Source organism: Scyliorhinus torazame, chromosome 8 (genome assembly GCF_047496885.1).
Source record: "Scyliorhinus torazame isolate Kashiwa2021f chromosome 8, sScyTor2.1, whole genome shotgun sequence".
NCBI classification, from domain to species: Eukaryota; Metazoa; Chordata; class Chondrichthyes; order Carcharhiniformes; family Scyliorhinidae; genus Scyliorhinus; species Scyliorhinus torazame.
Genome location: NC_092714.1, coordinates 128,369,271 through 128,384,254, shown reverse-complemented (window position 1 = coordinate 128,384,254; position 14,984 = coordinate 128,369,271). Strand labels below are relative to the sequence as shown.

Here is a 14,984-nt window from a genome sequence, read left to right as displayed (position 1 = left end):
GATAATTAAAATTCCTTTAATACAGTGATGCAAATTTTGCATTTGGCTCAACACCAAGAATAAGAAATTGGAAAGAATATGGAATACCTGGTCGAACAAATGTAGTGATGCAAAATGCTGAAGTGCAAGAGAGCTATCAGCAGCTCTTGCGGGAGTCATTTAATTTCAGTAAAAGGACATACTCGAGTTTAGGAAATATCAATAAGTCAAAATCTCTTCTTTTTTTTAATAAAATTACAGTAATTAAATCTAAGCTGGAAAGCAAACAAACATTTTCCAACAGGCAGAAGGAGGCCATTCGGCTCTTCGGGTCTGTACCTATCCTCTGAAAGAGCACCCACCCAGGTCCACTTCACCTACCCTATCCCCGTAACCCCACCTAACCTGCACATCTTTGGACACTATGGGGTCATTTGGCACAGCCAATCCACCTAACCTGCACATATTTGGATTGTGCAAAGAAACTGGAGCACACTGAGGAAACCCATGCAGACACAGTAGGAGTAGGAGTGTAAAACCTTTTGTATTTTCATTCCAATCAGCTGTTTAACACAAAAGCGACATGCCGAAGAGCAAGACAAAAAGCTTTGAATTGCCATTTTTATTTCAGTAATACTCAAGTAGCATAGAGTGCTGGTCAATTTCACAAGTACAGATACAGAGAGGTTAGCAGGGTAAAACATAACTAAAGGTCATGAATATAAGTCAGTCACCAAGAAATGCAATAGGGAATTCACCCAAAGAGTGATGCAAATATGGAACTCAATTACACAAAGAATGGTGGAAGCAAATAATATTCATGCATTTAAAGGGAAAGTGGACAAGCATATACGAGGGTGAGGGACTATAGTAGGTGGTTATAATGATAAATTTAGATGAGAGAAGATGGGAAGAGGATCAGGTTAAGCATGAATACTGGCGTGAACAGGTTGGCTCAGCAACCTGCTTCTGTCAGTATATCCTAGAATCACAGAACAGTTATAGCAGAAGGAAGCCATTCAATGCATCTGTGCTGGCCCTCTGAAGGAGCAATTCACCTAGTGCTATTCCCCTGCCTTTGCTCCAAAGCCCTGCCACTTTTCCTTTTCAGATGACCCAATTCCCTTCTGCATACCTCATCTGACCCTAGCGCCACCGCACTTCTCAGGCAGTACATTCCAGATCCTAACCTTTTTTTGCATTAAAAGGTTTTTCCTCATGTTAACCATTGCCTCTTTTGCCAATTATCTTAAATCTGTGCCCTCCCAGTTTAGATCCTCCTGCCAGTGCAATTTTTTCCTTATTGACTCTGTCCAGACTCTAATGGTTTTTAATACCTTTATCAAATCTTCGCTCAACGTTCTCTTCCCCAAGGAAAACAGTCCCAAATCTATCTATTTAATTGAAATTTCACATCCTTTGGAACTATTCTTGTGAATCTTCTGTAAACCCTCTCTAAATGCCTCGACATCCTTCCTAAAACCTGGGGCGGGATTCTCCGAGCCCGCGCCAGGCCAGAGAATCGCCGGGGGGGGGGGGGGGGGGGGGGGCACGTGAATCCCGCCACGTCACTCCGACGCCAGGCCACCGATTCTCTGGCGACCGGAGAATCGCCACCAATGGCGCGGTCGCCGCGGCGCCAGTCAGGAGCCATTGAAAGCGGCCCGTGACTATTCTGCCCGCTCGACAGGCCGAGTGCTCGCTGGCGTCGTTCGCGTATGGTCCTACCTGGCAGGACCTCGGCATTCTGGCTGCGGGGACCGTCCCTGTGGGGGGGGGGGGGGGGGGGGGGGGAAACACCTCCACGGTGGCCAAGCCCACGATCGGAGGCACACTCATTCCAGGGTGGGCCTATGTTCCTCCATGCCAGACCCCTGTAGGGCTCCGCCATGTTGCACTGGAGGGATGCCAAGACTGACGTATGAAGAGAGATTGAATTGTTTAGGATTGTACTCGCTGGAGTTCAGAAGAATATGGGGGGACCTCATAGAATCCTATAAAATTCTAACAGGACGAGATGCAGGGTGTTCAGAACCAGATATCACAGTCTGAGTATATGGGGTTGACCATTTAAGACAGAGTTAAGAAAAAATTTCTTCACCCAGATAGTGGTTGACCTGTGGAATTTGTTAGCAAAGGAAGTCGTTGATGACAAAACATTGTATGTTTGCAAGAAGCAGTTAGATATAGCACTGAGGACAAATAGATATGGGGGAAAGCGGGATTAGGCTATTGAGTTGAACAATCAGTCATAATCATAATGAATGGTGGAGCAGTCTCAAAGGGCTGAATGGCCTCCTCCTGTTCCTATTTTCTGTGTTTCTATATTATCATTCTGCATTCTTCCGACCAAACTGAATCACTTCACACTATTCAGCATTTAATTTAGTCTACCGCCTGAGATGCCAACCCACCATTCTATGTCCTTTTAATGTTCTGCACTATCTTCCTCACTGTTTGCAATACCTCCAAGTTTCATACCCAAATTTTAAAATTGTGACCTGTACACAAAGGTCTAGGTTATTAATATGCATCAGGAGGAGCAGGGGTCCTATCCCTATCTCTGGGAAATTCCACCATAAACTTCCCTCCAGTCCATTACAACTTCAGCACTACTCTGTTTCCTGCCACTCAACTAACTTTGTTTGCACGTTTGTTGTGCAGCACTTTAGCAAATGTCTTTTGGAAGACACCAACAGTATTGCCCGCATCAACTTATCTTTTCATAAACAGTCAAGCAAGTTAATTAAACACAATTCACCCTTAGATTTGCACTGGCGTTCCTTAATTAATCAACATTTGTCCAGGTGATTATTAATTTGATCCATAATTATTGTTTCTAAAGGTTTTACCAGCATCAAGGTTTAACTGACTAGCCTGTAGCTGCTGGGCTTACCCTTGTATAGATTCTTGAACAAGGGTGTAATATTTGCAGTTCTCCAGTCCTCTGGCAAGACTGAAGCCTAAGGAAGTTTGAAAACTTATAGCCAGTGCTTCCTTAATTTCCACTCTCACTTCTTCCAGCATCCTTGGATGTATCTCATGACACCTTATCAGTTTTAAATAAAGGTAACCTATCCAATACCCCCTTATCAATTTCTAACACTTCAAGTGTCTGAATTACCTCCTCTTACCTACATATGCAAAGTATTAATTTACTATCTCAGTAATGCCCCCTACCTTTGATCCCGAGCTCCACCCTCTTTTACTATTTAACATGCCTATAAGAAAACATCTGGATTATCTTTTTTATGTTAGTTACCAGTCTCTCCCTTTGCTTATTTGCTTCTTAATTCCCCCCCTGAACCTAATACATTTTATAAATATGAGCAGTGGGTAGGCGTCGAGCTATTTTTTTTTTTAAAACACCAATATTGTTTCCTCTTTTGAGGTTATTTAATTTGGCACTGGACGTTCGAGGGTTAAGAGGCTAAATCAATCTTGATCTCATTTATTCTTCAACGCCACTCCGTGCCAGTACCAAGGCACGGTCTGGCACCAGAGACATCACCCGACAGTTATAACGGTACAAGGCTTCCTCCAGATTGCATGGGGAAAACGTTCACCATGCAAAAAGAAAAACATTAATCCAGCGAGGGGAAACGGGTAGAAAGGAAGGAGAGTAACAAGAGAGTAACAGTGTACAATTGAAGATATTATGGAGAGGTGGGGGATCGTACAAAATACATTTAAACCGGAAAACAGTTTCTTAGTTGTACAGATGTATTTAACCGTGGGTGTACAGGCTGCACCAAAGCCTGGGAACTCGAAAGCCGCCGTGCCTGCAACCTTTAATGGGACACACATATCCAAGCCCGTCTCAATTGGCGGGGGGGGGGGGGGGGGGGGGATTAAAGTGACCCTCACACATCCCCCGACTGGGGGAAGAGGGGAGGGAGACGCCTCGGTCTGCTCCTTCCCCGATACCCAATACGTTGAGCGCGGAGGATACAGTTCCCATCAGCTGCGGCTGTGCAGGAGATCTCTCTCTCTCAGCCACTGTAAACGTGTCGAGGGAGGCACGGGCGCTGCTGCTGACAGGACCCGAGCAGGCGCCACTGGACTGGACTGGACCGCTTTAACGCCGAGGGAGGGAGTCGAGTGGGAGCCCGGCGGAATTGGGAGATCGCAGCCAGCCCCGTCCCGGCCGGTTAACTCTCCGGATGCCGCACTCACCCATTTATGTCGACTCCAGCTAGCCACCCTCGAACTCGCTTCGAAGAGTTTGAAGATGAAGAGAGAGCTCGAGCGCTCCCCCCTCTCCCTCGCCTGGTCTCCTGCCACCTCACACTCACTCACTCACTCAAGCGGCCCTGGACATCTTTGTTCGCCAGTCAGTTAGTCTACGTTGACCTCCCCTTCTTTCCCCCCCCACCCCGAGCTTTTCCGTTGCCTCAGACTCTGCTTTCACTCACTGGCGGATAGAATTAGGTTACCGGTCGGGGATGGAGGGCGAGGGGGCGGGGACTGAAGCAGATATCGCGATAACTCCCTCCTTCACTCGGGGGGGCGGGGGGGGGGGTGAACCCATAGCGACCAGATTTTGACTCGGGCACGAGCTGGGGCGAGCGCGCGCGCGCCATGTTGGTTCCCGGTGACAGCTCAGATGGTGAATGAAGCTGACAAGCCTGCCACGACGACATGGGGTGGGGAGAATGGTTTGGTGCAATCAGAGCTGGTGTTTACAGCTCATAGAAATAGCAACATTGGGGCAAGGAGGAAATCTGACATTATCCCCCCCCCCCCCCCCCCCCCCCACCCAAAAAAAAAGGATATGCACCTCCAGTCCAAGATCAGAAAATTGGTCGGTGCCAGGGCTTCGTTAGCCGGTCCTAGTTGAAATGGCAGTGAGGTACTACACAGATTCCAATCTTCACCACGAGGAAAAGGGGATCGGGATTAGGCAATTGAGTATCTCTGTGATTTAACTGCCCAGCGCCATATCTCTATTTGGTTAACAAAAGAAAATCTCAGATTTAAGATTAACCAATGATCTAGCATCAATTACCATTGCAGAAGATAGTTACAAACTTGGACCATCCTTTGCATGTGCATAAATTTCCTAACAATCTGACTGGAATGCTAGGCTTCCTCAACCAGCAGAAATAGTTACTCTCTATCTACCTTATCAGTGCCCCTTAATATCTTGAAAACTTCAGTCACATCATCCCTTATCATTCTAATTCCAGGAATACAATCATACTTAGTTTTTTTTTAATTCTTTCATGGATATGGACGTCACTGTCTGGCCCAGCATTTATTGCCTATCCCTAAATTGCCCTGGAACTGAGTGGCTTGCTAGGTCGTTTCAGAGGGCATTTTAAGAGTCAACCACATTGCTGTGGATTTGGACTCCCATGTAGGCCAAGACCAGGTAAGGAAGGCAGAAATCCTTCCCTACAGAACATTAGCTAGATGAATTCATAAACTTTTTAATTCCAGATTTTTTTATTTTAGTGAATCCAAATTTCACCACTTGCCATGGTGGGATCTGAACCCAGGTTCGTTACCTCAGGTCTCTGGTTTATTTATCCAATGACAATACCACTACACCACTGCCTCCCTCTTTGTATAATCTCTCTTTGTACGTTAACCATTGGGGTCCACATAATCCAAAGCCAATATATCCTTCTGAATGTAGTGTCCAAAATTGAACACACTACTTCAGGTGTGGTCTAACTAGGCTCAGTATCTACTATATAATTGTTATCTCCCCAGCAGCCACCACCCCACACCTCCAACCTTGTCTTCTATATCTAAAATCAATTAGTCTAATAGTTGCATATAGCTTCTCTTTCCATCCCTTCTTAATGTGGCATTAAGAAGCTAGCCTTAGCCATACGGGGATAGTGATGGCTTGAGTAGGGTGCTCTTTCCAAGGGCTAGTGCAGACTTAATGGGCCAAATGGCCTCCTTCTGCACTGTAAATTCAATGACTTCCTATTCCCCATGTACATTATGCCCCTCAACAAGATCATCCAGAAGCCCAATGCGAGGTCCCATATGTATGCTGATGAGCTCGAGCTTACTGCAAACCTTTCTAAACCTCTTCACTGTCTTTAAATTGTCAGACTGCTTATCTGACATCCAGTCTTGGATGAGTTGAAATTTCTGCCTGTTAAATATTGGAGAAACCATTGTCTTCAGCTCCTGCCACACACTCACATCCGATTCTCTTCCCTGGCCACCGTCTCAGCCTGAACCAGACTGCTTGCAAACTCAATATCATATTTGATCCTGAATTGAACTTCCGACCCATATTCTTTTCAAACTAAGGCTGCTTATTTCCATTGTCATGTTTTCAACAGTCTATGCCCTAAGCTCTGGAATTCCATGTCTAAACTTTTCCATCCTTCTACCTCTTCTTACTTTAAGATGCTCCTTAAAATAATCTCTCTGAGCAACATTTGGCTACTTGTCCTACTTGCCTTGCCCTTTCCTGGCTGGGTATCCATTTTTGCCCGTTATGCTCTTGTGACCTGCATTAAAAGTCCTACAAAATGCAAATTATTGCTGTACTATCATCAACTCACAACCACTAGCCTGTTAATTAGAGAGATGCTTTGGATAATCAGCTAATCAGTTATACTAAGTTTCCTGTCAAACAACTTGAAGTACAAGTTGCATGAAAAAGGAGGTATGTTAATCTTGGCAGAAAGATTGAAGTTGGAGGCTTAATTTGAAGCTGTGGAGGTTCAATTCCAGTCAATGAAATTGGATCCAGACAGTTCATCTTCAAAGATGCATTGGATCAAACTCGAGCCAAGCGAACAAACTTAGATAGAATAGCCTAAGTAAAACTGAGAAAGGTTGATCAAATATGCAAATCTGTTACATTTATGGGCAGATTGCTGCTGCCCTGCTAACGGGAAGACCTGCAGAAAATGCCAAGGAAAGGGTCACTTTGCCAGGAAGTGCAGAAGCAAAACTGAAAAGAGGAAAGTGAAGAGAAAAACAAAACAGAGGACAGAGGAATGAATGAGGCAGAAATGTACAATGAGCAGAGATGGTGATAAGAATGATGCTGAATGTGATGAAGAATATATGTTTACAATTAATGATGGGAAACAAGAAAAGGTTTCACCGCTGATTGATGGAGTGAAGATGGAAGAGTTTCTGGATGGAAAGAGGTGTAGGAGTGCCAGGAGAAGATGTAAGTCCTCTGGTGTGGCTGGTGGATGGATCCACAAACTAGGAGTAGGTCGCAAAGAAAGGAGCTGTTGGAGCAGAAGAGTCTTTGTGGTGTACCACAGACTAAGGTGGCGAGGGGAAAAGGCCAGTTCTGCCAGACCGGTGGTCAATAGAGAAGCTGGTGGAATTTTTAAAATCTAAGTTCAGCCAGTAGAGGAAGGATACCCAGGAGGCCCTGGCCAAGGTGGTGCAGCCGGTTAAAGCATGTATTGAGAGAGTGGAGCAGAGGCTGGAGTCCCAGGGCCGGGCAATCCAGAAAGTGGAGGAGGCAGTGGGGGAGCACAAGGAGCAGCTGGCCTCATTGGCGGCCGAGGTGGGGGTGATGCGGGAGACCCAGGAGAGGATGAAGGAGAAAATGGAGGATCTGGAGAATCGCTCCAGAAGGTAAAATTTGAGGATTGTGGGGATGCCCGAAGGCATTGTAGGTGCGGAGGCCGGTACTTATGTGGCCAAAATACTGGAGACGTTGATAGGGGAGGGGGCCTTTGATCGGGGACCTGTTTGTAGGGGACAGTTTTGCAAAATTAGAGCACCTGGAGGAAGAGTATGAGCTACCCAGGGGGAATGGTTTCAGGTACTTGCAGGTTCGGGAGTTTGTGAAGAGAGAGGTGCCGCCCTTTCCCGAGTTGCCGCACTTGGGGTTGCAAGACAAGGTGCTGTCAAAGGGGGAGATAGGGGAGGGGAAGTTGTCTGATATCTATAAGGAGCTGATGGATTGGGAGGGGCATTGGGTGGGGATATAAAGCGGAAGTGGGAGGAGGAGCTGGGTGAGGAATTGGGGGCCGGGATGTGGGAGGAGGCACTGCGGAGGGTGAATGTGTCCTTGTCGTGCGCGAGGCTAAGCCTTATTCAGTTTAAAGTAATTCACAGGGCACATATGACGGTAGCACGAGGTAGATCTTTTTGGGGGTAGAGGATAGGTGTGGGCGGTGGCCCGCAAATCATGTCCACATGTTTTGGGCATGTCCTAAGCTAAAAGGGTTCTGGCAGGGGTTTGCGGACATAGTGTCCAAGGTGTTGAGGGTAAAGGTGGCCCCGAATCCAGAGGTAGCGATATTCGGGCTGTCGGAAGATCCGGGAGTCCAGGGGGTGAGAGAGGGCGATATCTTTGCCTTTGCCTCCCTGATAAACTGGAGACGGATCTTACTTGGATGGAGGGACTCGGAGCTGCCAAAAGCGGGCGTGTAAGTGAGTGATTCCTGGCAGCATTCCTGAGGCTGGAGAAGGTCAATTATGTCTTGAAGGGGTCGGTTGATGGGTCCATTCGGAGGTGGCAGCCGTTCATTGACTTCTTTAGCGAGGATTGAGATGTCAGCAAAAGGGGAGGGGGGTTGATAAGGGGGTTAAAATGGCAATGGGAGGAGGGGGCATGTTTATTTATAATTTTGTGTACTTTTACTTCTGCTTCGGTTTGTTTTTTTATGAAAATTTCCAAATAAAATCTCCAAAAAAAAAAATAATTTAAGTTATTTCTAAACCATAAACCAATGGAGACTATATACACTCCACAGTTCAAACCATATGCTGTCCAAGTACAAGGCTGTTCACATTGCTGGAAAGACAAACATTGCTGATCCATTTAGGAGTGGACAGTACAAAGCAGAACCTGAGAACCGGCATGGTGGCACAGTGGTTAGCACTGCTGCCTCATAGTGCCAGCGACCCGGGTTCGATTCTGATCTTAGGTGACTGTGTTGAGTTTGCACGTTCTCTCCGTGTCTGTGTGGGTTTCCTCTGCATGCTCCGTTTCCTCCCACAGTCCAAAGATGTGCAGGTTAGGTGGATTGGCCATGCTAATATTGCCCATATTGGTGGCGTTATGGGGATATGGGCGGCGGATTAGGCTTGGTCGGATTGCCCTCGAACTGAGTGACGTTTTAAGAGTCAACCACATTGCTGTGGATCTAGAGTCACATGTAGGCCAGACAAAGACAGCAGATTTCCTTCCCTAAAGTACATGAGCGAACCAGATCGGTTTTTATGACAATCGACAATGATTTTGTGGTCATCATTAGAATGTTAATTCCAGATTTTTTATTGAATTTAAATTTCACCATCTGCCTTGGTGGGATTCGAACTTGGGTCTCCAGGACATTGCCCTGGGAGTCTGGATTACTAGCCCAGTAACAATACCACCGCCTCCCCGCAAAGCATGGAGAATGTAGAAGTGTACAACAGCAGTGATACCATTGACTGAGATGTTTGCAAGGCATGTTTGAGATGTTTGTCCAAGTTATATTTGGACAAAAGGGCAGTTTACTTCACAGCCAGGTGATGAAGTGTAGGTTTGAAGAGAGATGGTCACATCCTTTCATCCAGAACCATACACTATTATTTTCAAGACTGAAATCACATCATTGTCAAGAAATACCAGTATTACAGTAGTTTTGTGTTGTAGAACCAGAGTCTGAGCTAAATCTGGTCCCAGATCAGGATGAACAGGCAGTACTGTTGTGGGCAGCACGGTAGCACAGTGGTTAGCACTGTTGCTTCACAGCGCCAGGGTCCCGGGTTTGATTCCCACTTGGGTCACTGTCTGTGCGGAGTCTGCATGGCCTCCCTGTGTCTGCGTGGGTTTCCTCCGGGTCCTCCGGTTTCCTCCCACAAGTCCTGAAAGACATGCTTATTGGTCAATGGGACATTCTGAATTCTCCCTCAGTGTACACGAACAGGCACCGGAGTGTGGCGACTAGGGGATTTTCCAGTAGCTTCATTGTAGTGCTAATGTAAGCCTACTTGTGACAATAATAAAGATTATTATTATTCTAGAACAGCAAATAGAGACTCAGATGGCATCTGGGACCACTGAGGCACCCGCACCAAGTGTTGGAGACTCCAGAGTTCCTGACAGACAGCAGGCTGACAGCTTGCAGTTCAGAGGCACAAATGATTGCTGCTTAAAGGAAGCTAATACCCTCAATTCCAGGTACAGTAACCAGAATTCCTGTGATGGCAGGCAGATCCAGGTGGGAGAGGAGAACATCCAAAAAATATGATTTTACTTAATGTGTAAGTGTTCGTTCATGCAATGCAAATAATGATTTGACTAAGGAAATTCGGCATGTCCACATTGACTCTTACCAACTTTTACAGATGCACCATAGAAAGCATCCTATCAGGCTGCATCACAACCTGGTATGGCAACTGCTCGGCCCAGGAAGGCAAGAAACTTCAGAGAGTCGTGAACACCGCCCAGTCCATCACACGAACCTGCCTCCCATCCATTGGGCAGGAAAGCGGGCAGTATAATCAAAGATCCCTCCCACCCGGCTTACTCACTTGTTATAACCTGCCTACTTACCATTGGCTGGGGACTAATGACTATCCCACAATCCTGTGGGAGTATGAGCTTCCTCAATGAGGGGGGCGGAGAAACCACTAGTAAACTCCTAGTATAAATAAAGCTGGCCAGTTCAGGAACCAGCAGGAAGGCGTATGTAGCAAGGGAAGTTACTGCTACTGTTATGTATATATGTTATAGTAAATAAATGTTATTACTTTGTATCCTTAAAACTCGTGCTGGATTCTTCGTGGCCCTTACAAAACTGGCGACGAAGGTTAAAGTGAATAGCTGTCTACACTGCTGAAGCCACCTCCCTGGATTTTTGTTGGATACAGGTTGGAAGTTGTTTTCTATTATACCATGCCTCTGTACGGACGTTTGGATGTTTTTGATACTGCGCTGGAAAGCTGGAACCAGTACACACAACGGATGCGTTACTATTTCCGGGCAAACAATATCACCGAAAATGAGCGGCAGGTGGTCATATTGCTCACCGCCTGCGGCCCGCATACATTTGGGGTGATTAGGAGCCTTACGTACCCAGCTGCGCCGGACACCAGAACGTTTGATAAACTTGTGAATATAGTGGGGCAACATTTTAACCCAACCCCGTCCACGATAGTCCAGCGTTACCGGTTTAATACCGCTGAGAGGACCCCTGGAGAATCCCTTGCCGATTTTCTATCCAGGCTACGCAGGATTGTGGAGTACTGTGATTATGGTGAGACCTTGTCAGAAATGTTACGCGACCGTTTGGTTTGCGGTATTAACAATGCGGCCACCCAGAGAAAGTTGTTAGCGGAGCCAACATTGACTTTTCAACAGGCCATTCAAATAGTATTGTCCCGAGAGAGCGCAGAGCGAGGAGTACAGGAGCTACAGGGAATGCAAGTGCATACCTTGGGGTGCAACCCCTTCTGTCCGAAAATGTCCCCCCGCACTCCTGCGGTACCTTGGGCGAGGCAACATCTGGACCGACGCCAGTGGCCGTCGGACATTCCTCCCCGAAGGGAGCCTTCTCCAGAGCCAATGGATGAGGAGCCATGTCCGTGTCAGACTTGGAGGCGCTGACCCCGTCGCGGACGGCGGTCCTGGGGGCGCCAGAGGCGCCGTCGTTCCGACCGAAACTGGGACCAGCCCAGGGGCCGTAACTGGGACCAGCCCAGAGGCCGTACCTTCCATGTGGATGAACCTGCGGCGACTACTCCTGAGGACGTGGAGACGGAGGACGACTGCCTGCAGCTGCATTGTGTGGCAGCTCCCTGTGTGGCCCCCATTAAGGTGACAGTACGGGTCAATGGCCACCCGCTTGAGATGGAGTTGGATACTGGCGCAGCGGTCTCCGTGATCGGCCAGAGGACATTCGACCACATCAAACAGGTTATACAGACCCTTACATTAACCGACTCACAGGCCAGGTTGGCCACCTACACGGGGGAACCACTGGACATTGCAGGAACTACAATGACCCCTGTTGTCTATGGACGCCAGGAGGGGCGTTTCCCACTTATCGTGGTGCGCGGCCATGGGCCCAGTCTGTTGGGTCGGGACTGGTTGCGCCATTTGCGGTTGCAATGGCAGCACATCCTCCAAACAGTTTCTGAAGGGTTGACTGAGGTGCTAGGACGATACCCAGATGTATTCCAGCCTGGTTTGGGGAAAATAAAAGGGGCCGTAGCCCGTATCCAAGTTGAACCAGGAGCCACGCCGCGCTATTTCCGGGCGCGCCCAGTGCCTTACGCCTTGTTCGATAAGGTAGAAGGGGAGCTCACTCGTTTGGAGAGTTTGGGTATTATCAGGCCCGTCCGTTTTGCTGACTGGGCAGCACCAATGGTACCTGTAATGAAGCCAGATGCCACAGTTCGCTTGTGTGGCGACTATAAACCTACAGTGAATACGGATTCCCGACTCGACCGATATCCAATGCCTCGCATAGAGGATCTCTACGCGAAACTTGCAGGTGGACTCTCGTTCACAAAATTAGATATGAGTCACGCCTACCTGCAGTTGGAGCTGGACCCTGCCTCCCGACCATATGTAACGATTAATACACACCGGGGCCTGTATGAATATACACGGTTGCCCTTTGGAGTATCCTCTGCCTGCGTAATTTTTCAACGTGTTATGGAGGGCATTTTGAGAGGATTACCACGTGTGGCTGTCTACCTAGATGACGTTTTGATTACAGGGACGTCGGAGCAGGAACATTTGGAAAATCTGGAGGCTGTCCTTAGACGCCTTTCGGAGGCTGGAGTCTGTTTACGTCGCACAAAGTGTGTATTTCAGGCAAAGGAAGTAGTCTACCTAGGTTATCGGGTGGACCGCGAAGGTCTGCACCCCGTCGCAGAGAAGGTGCGTGCAATTCAACATGCCCCGCCCCGACTGACACTTCGCATCTTCGTTCTTTTCTCGGTCTCGCAAACTATTACGGGAAGTTCCTCCCCAATCTGGCAACTACGCTGGCCCCTTTGCACCTTCTGCTAAAGAAAAATCACACCTGGGTTTGGGGTCAGCCGCAAGAAACCGCTTTCCGGCGGGTAAAGCAACAATTGTCGTCGTCTGGGTTACTAACCCACTATGATCCTGGAAAGCCTTTGCTCGTCACATGTGATGCATCCCCGTATGGTATTGGGGCCGTCCTGTCCCACAAGATGGAGAACGGGGCCGAACGACCGATAGGTTTCGCCTCCCGCACATTGACTGCAGCGGAGAAAAAGTACGCGCAGATCGAGAAGGAGGGCCTGGCAGTGGTTTTTGCGGTGAAACGCTTCCACCAGTACGTGTACGGCCGCCATTTCACTATCGTGACTGATCATAAGCCCCTGCTGGGACTTTTCAGAGAGGATAAGCCAATACCGCCCATTGCTTCTGCACGGATCCAGCGCTGGGCTTTGTTGCTTGCTGCATACGAGTATTCTCTGGAGCACAAACCAGGTACGCAGATAGCAAATGCCGACGCACTGAGCCGGTTGCCTTTATCGACCGGCTCCATGTCGACCCCCACGACCGGTGAGGTGGTTGCAACCCTAAATTTTATGGACACCTTGCCTGTCACGGCATCACAGATCCGTGAGTGGACTCAGACGGAGCCAGTCCTGTCAAAGGTTTGGCACATAGTCCTGTATGGTGGGCAGCATAGACAGCTCCCAGGCGAGTTGCGGGCATTTTCCTCCAAGCTGTCAGAATTCAGCGTGGAAGACGGCGTCCTCTTGTGGGGGACGCGTGTGATTGTCCCGGAAAAAGGCCAGGAGCTGATACTAACAGACTTGCACAATGGGCATCCAGGCGTGACCAGGATCCATGTTCCTTCTACTAATTGACGCCCAGTCCAAATGGCTAGAGGTGCGTAAGATGCAGGGGACAACGTCCTGCGCAACAATTGAAAAGATGCGTTTATCGTTTAGTACACATGGCCTCCCCGAGGTGCTGGTCACGGATAACAGCACTCCATTCATGAGTGAGGAATTTGCGAGGTTCACGAAGATGAACGGCATCCGCCATATCCGCACTGCCCCTTACCACCTGGCTTCAAATGGGTTGGCAGAGCGCGCAGTGCAGACATTCAAAAGAGACTGGCTCGCTTTTTGTTTACGTACAGGACCACCCCCCATGCAGTGGCTGTGGTAGCTCCCGCAGAACTCCTAATGGGCCGGAGACTTTGCACCCACCTTAGTATGGTTTTCCCGGACATTGGCGCAAAAGTACGGCGCACACAAGAACGGCAGGGACAGGGATCTTCTCGGCATCGGCCGATTCGGCAGTTTGCGCCCGGTGACCCAGTGTTCGTTCGGAATTTTGCTGGTGGTGCCCAATGGGTTCCTGGTGTAATCTTTCGCCAAACGGGCCCTATATCTTACCAAGTGCAAGCCCAGGGTCGTCTCCAGCGAAAACATGTAGACCACGTTCGGTCCAGAAGACCATCCCCTCAAAAGATTCCCCGCCCCCGGAGCTCATTTCAACAGCCTCAGAGACCAGAGACAAGGGTAGGTAGTCCTCACAATCTTCCACTGGTGCCTCACTCGAAGCCTGCGCAGGTCGTTACGGGACCGAATGGAGATAGAGACGCTGACATGACGGAGGCAGCAGACTCTGACTCCGAGATGGAGACACAGGATGCATCAGAGGGGGAATCCTCGGGTCCACGGGCCGTGGATGTACAACCATTGTGCCGTTCATCACGGAAGCGCCGGTCCCCGTCTCGTTACACGCCGCCTGATCCAGCGCCGCGTGCAAATGGTGTCCGGCCTGCGGCCAAACGAGTCCGACGCCCTCCTTCGCCAGGGTCTTCGGTGGATTCCTTGGACTTTGGTGGGGGAGGGATGTTATAACCTGCCTACTTACCATTGGCTGGGGATTAATGACTATCCCACAATCCTGTGGGAGTATGAGCTTCCCCAATGATTGGGGCGGAGAAACCACTAGTAAACTCCTAGTATAAATAAAGCTGGCCAGTTCAGGAACCAGCAGGAAGGAGTATGTAGCAAGGGAAGTTACTGCTACTGTTATGTATATATGTTATAGTAAATAAATG

The 14,984-nt window shown here is 48.5% G+C and overlaps 1 protein-coding gene across 2 annotated transcripts in view; it reads right to left on the bottom strand.

The window, feature by feature from the left end:
- Positions 1-4,436, bottom strand: part of sh3kbp1 (SH3-domain kinase binding protein 1) — a 442,493-nt gene extending 438,057 nt beyond the window's left edge. For both annotated transcript variants that reach the window (XM_072514175.1, XM_072514176.1), the window contains exon 1: positions 4,156-4,436. In XM_072514175.1, the coding sequence (XP_072370276.1) occupies positions 4,156-4,159 (4 nt within the window). In that variant the 5' untranslated portion in view covers positions 4,160-4,436. The remainder of the gene's footprint in view (positions 1-4,155) is intronic.
- Between the last annotated feature and the right edge of the window lie 10,548 nt (positions 4,437-14,984).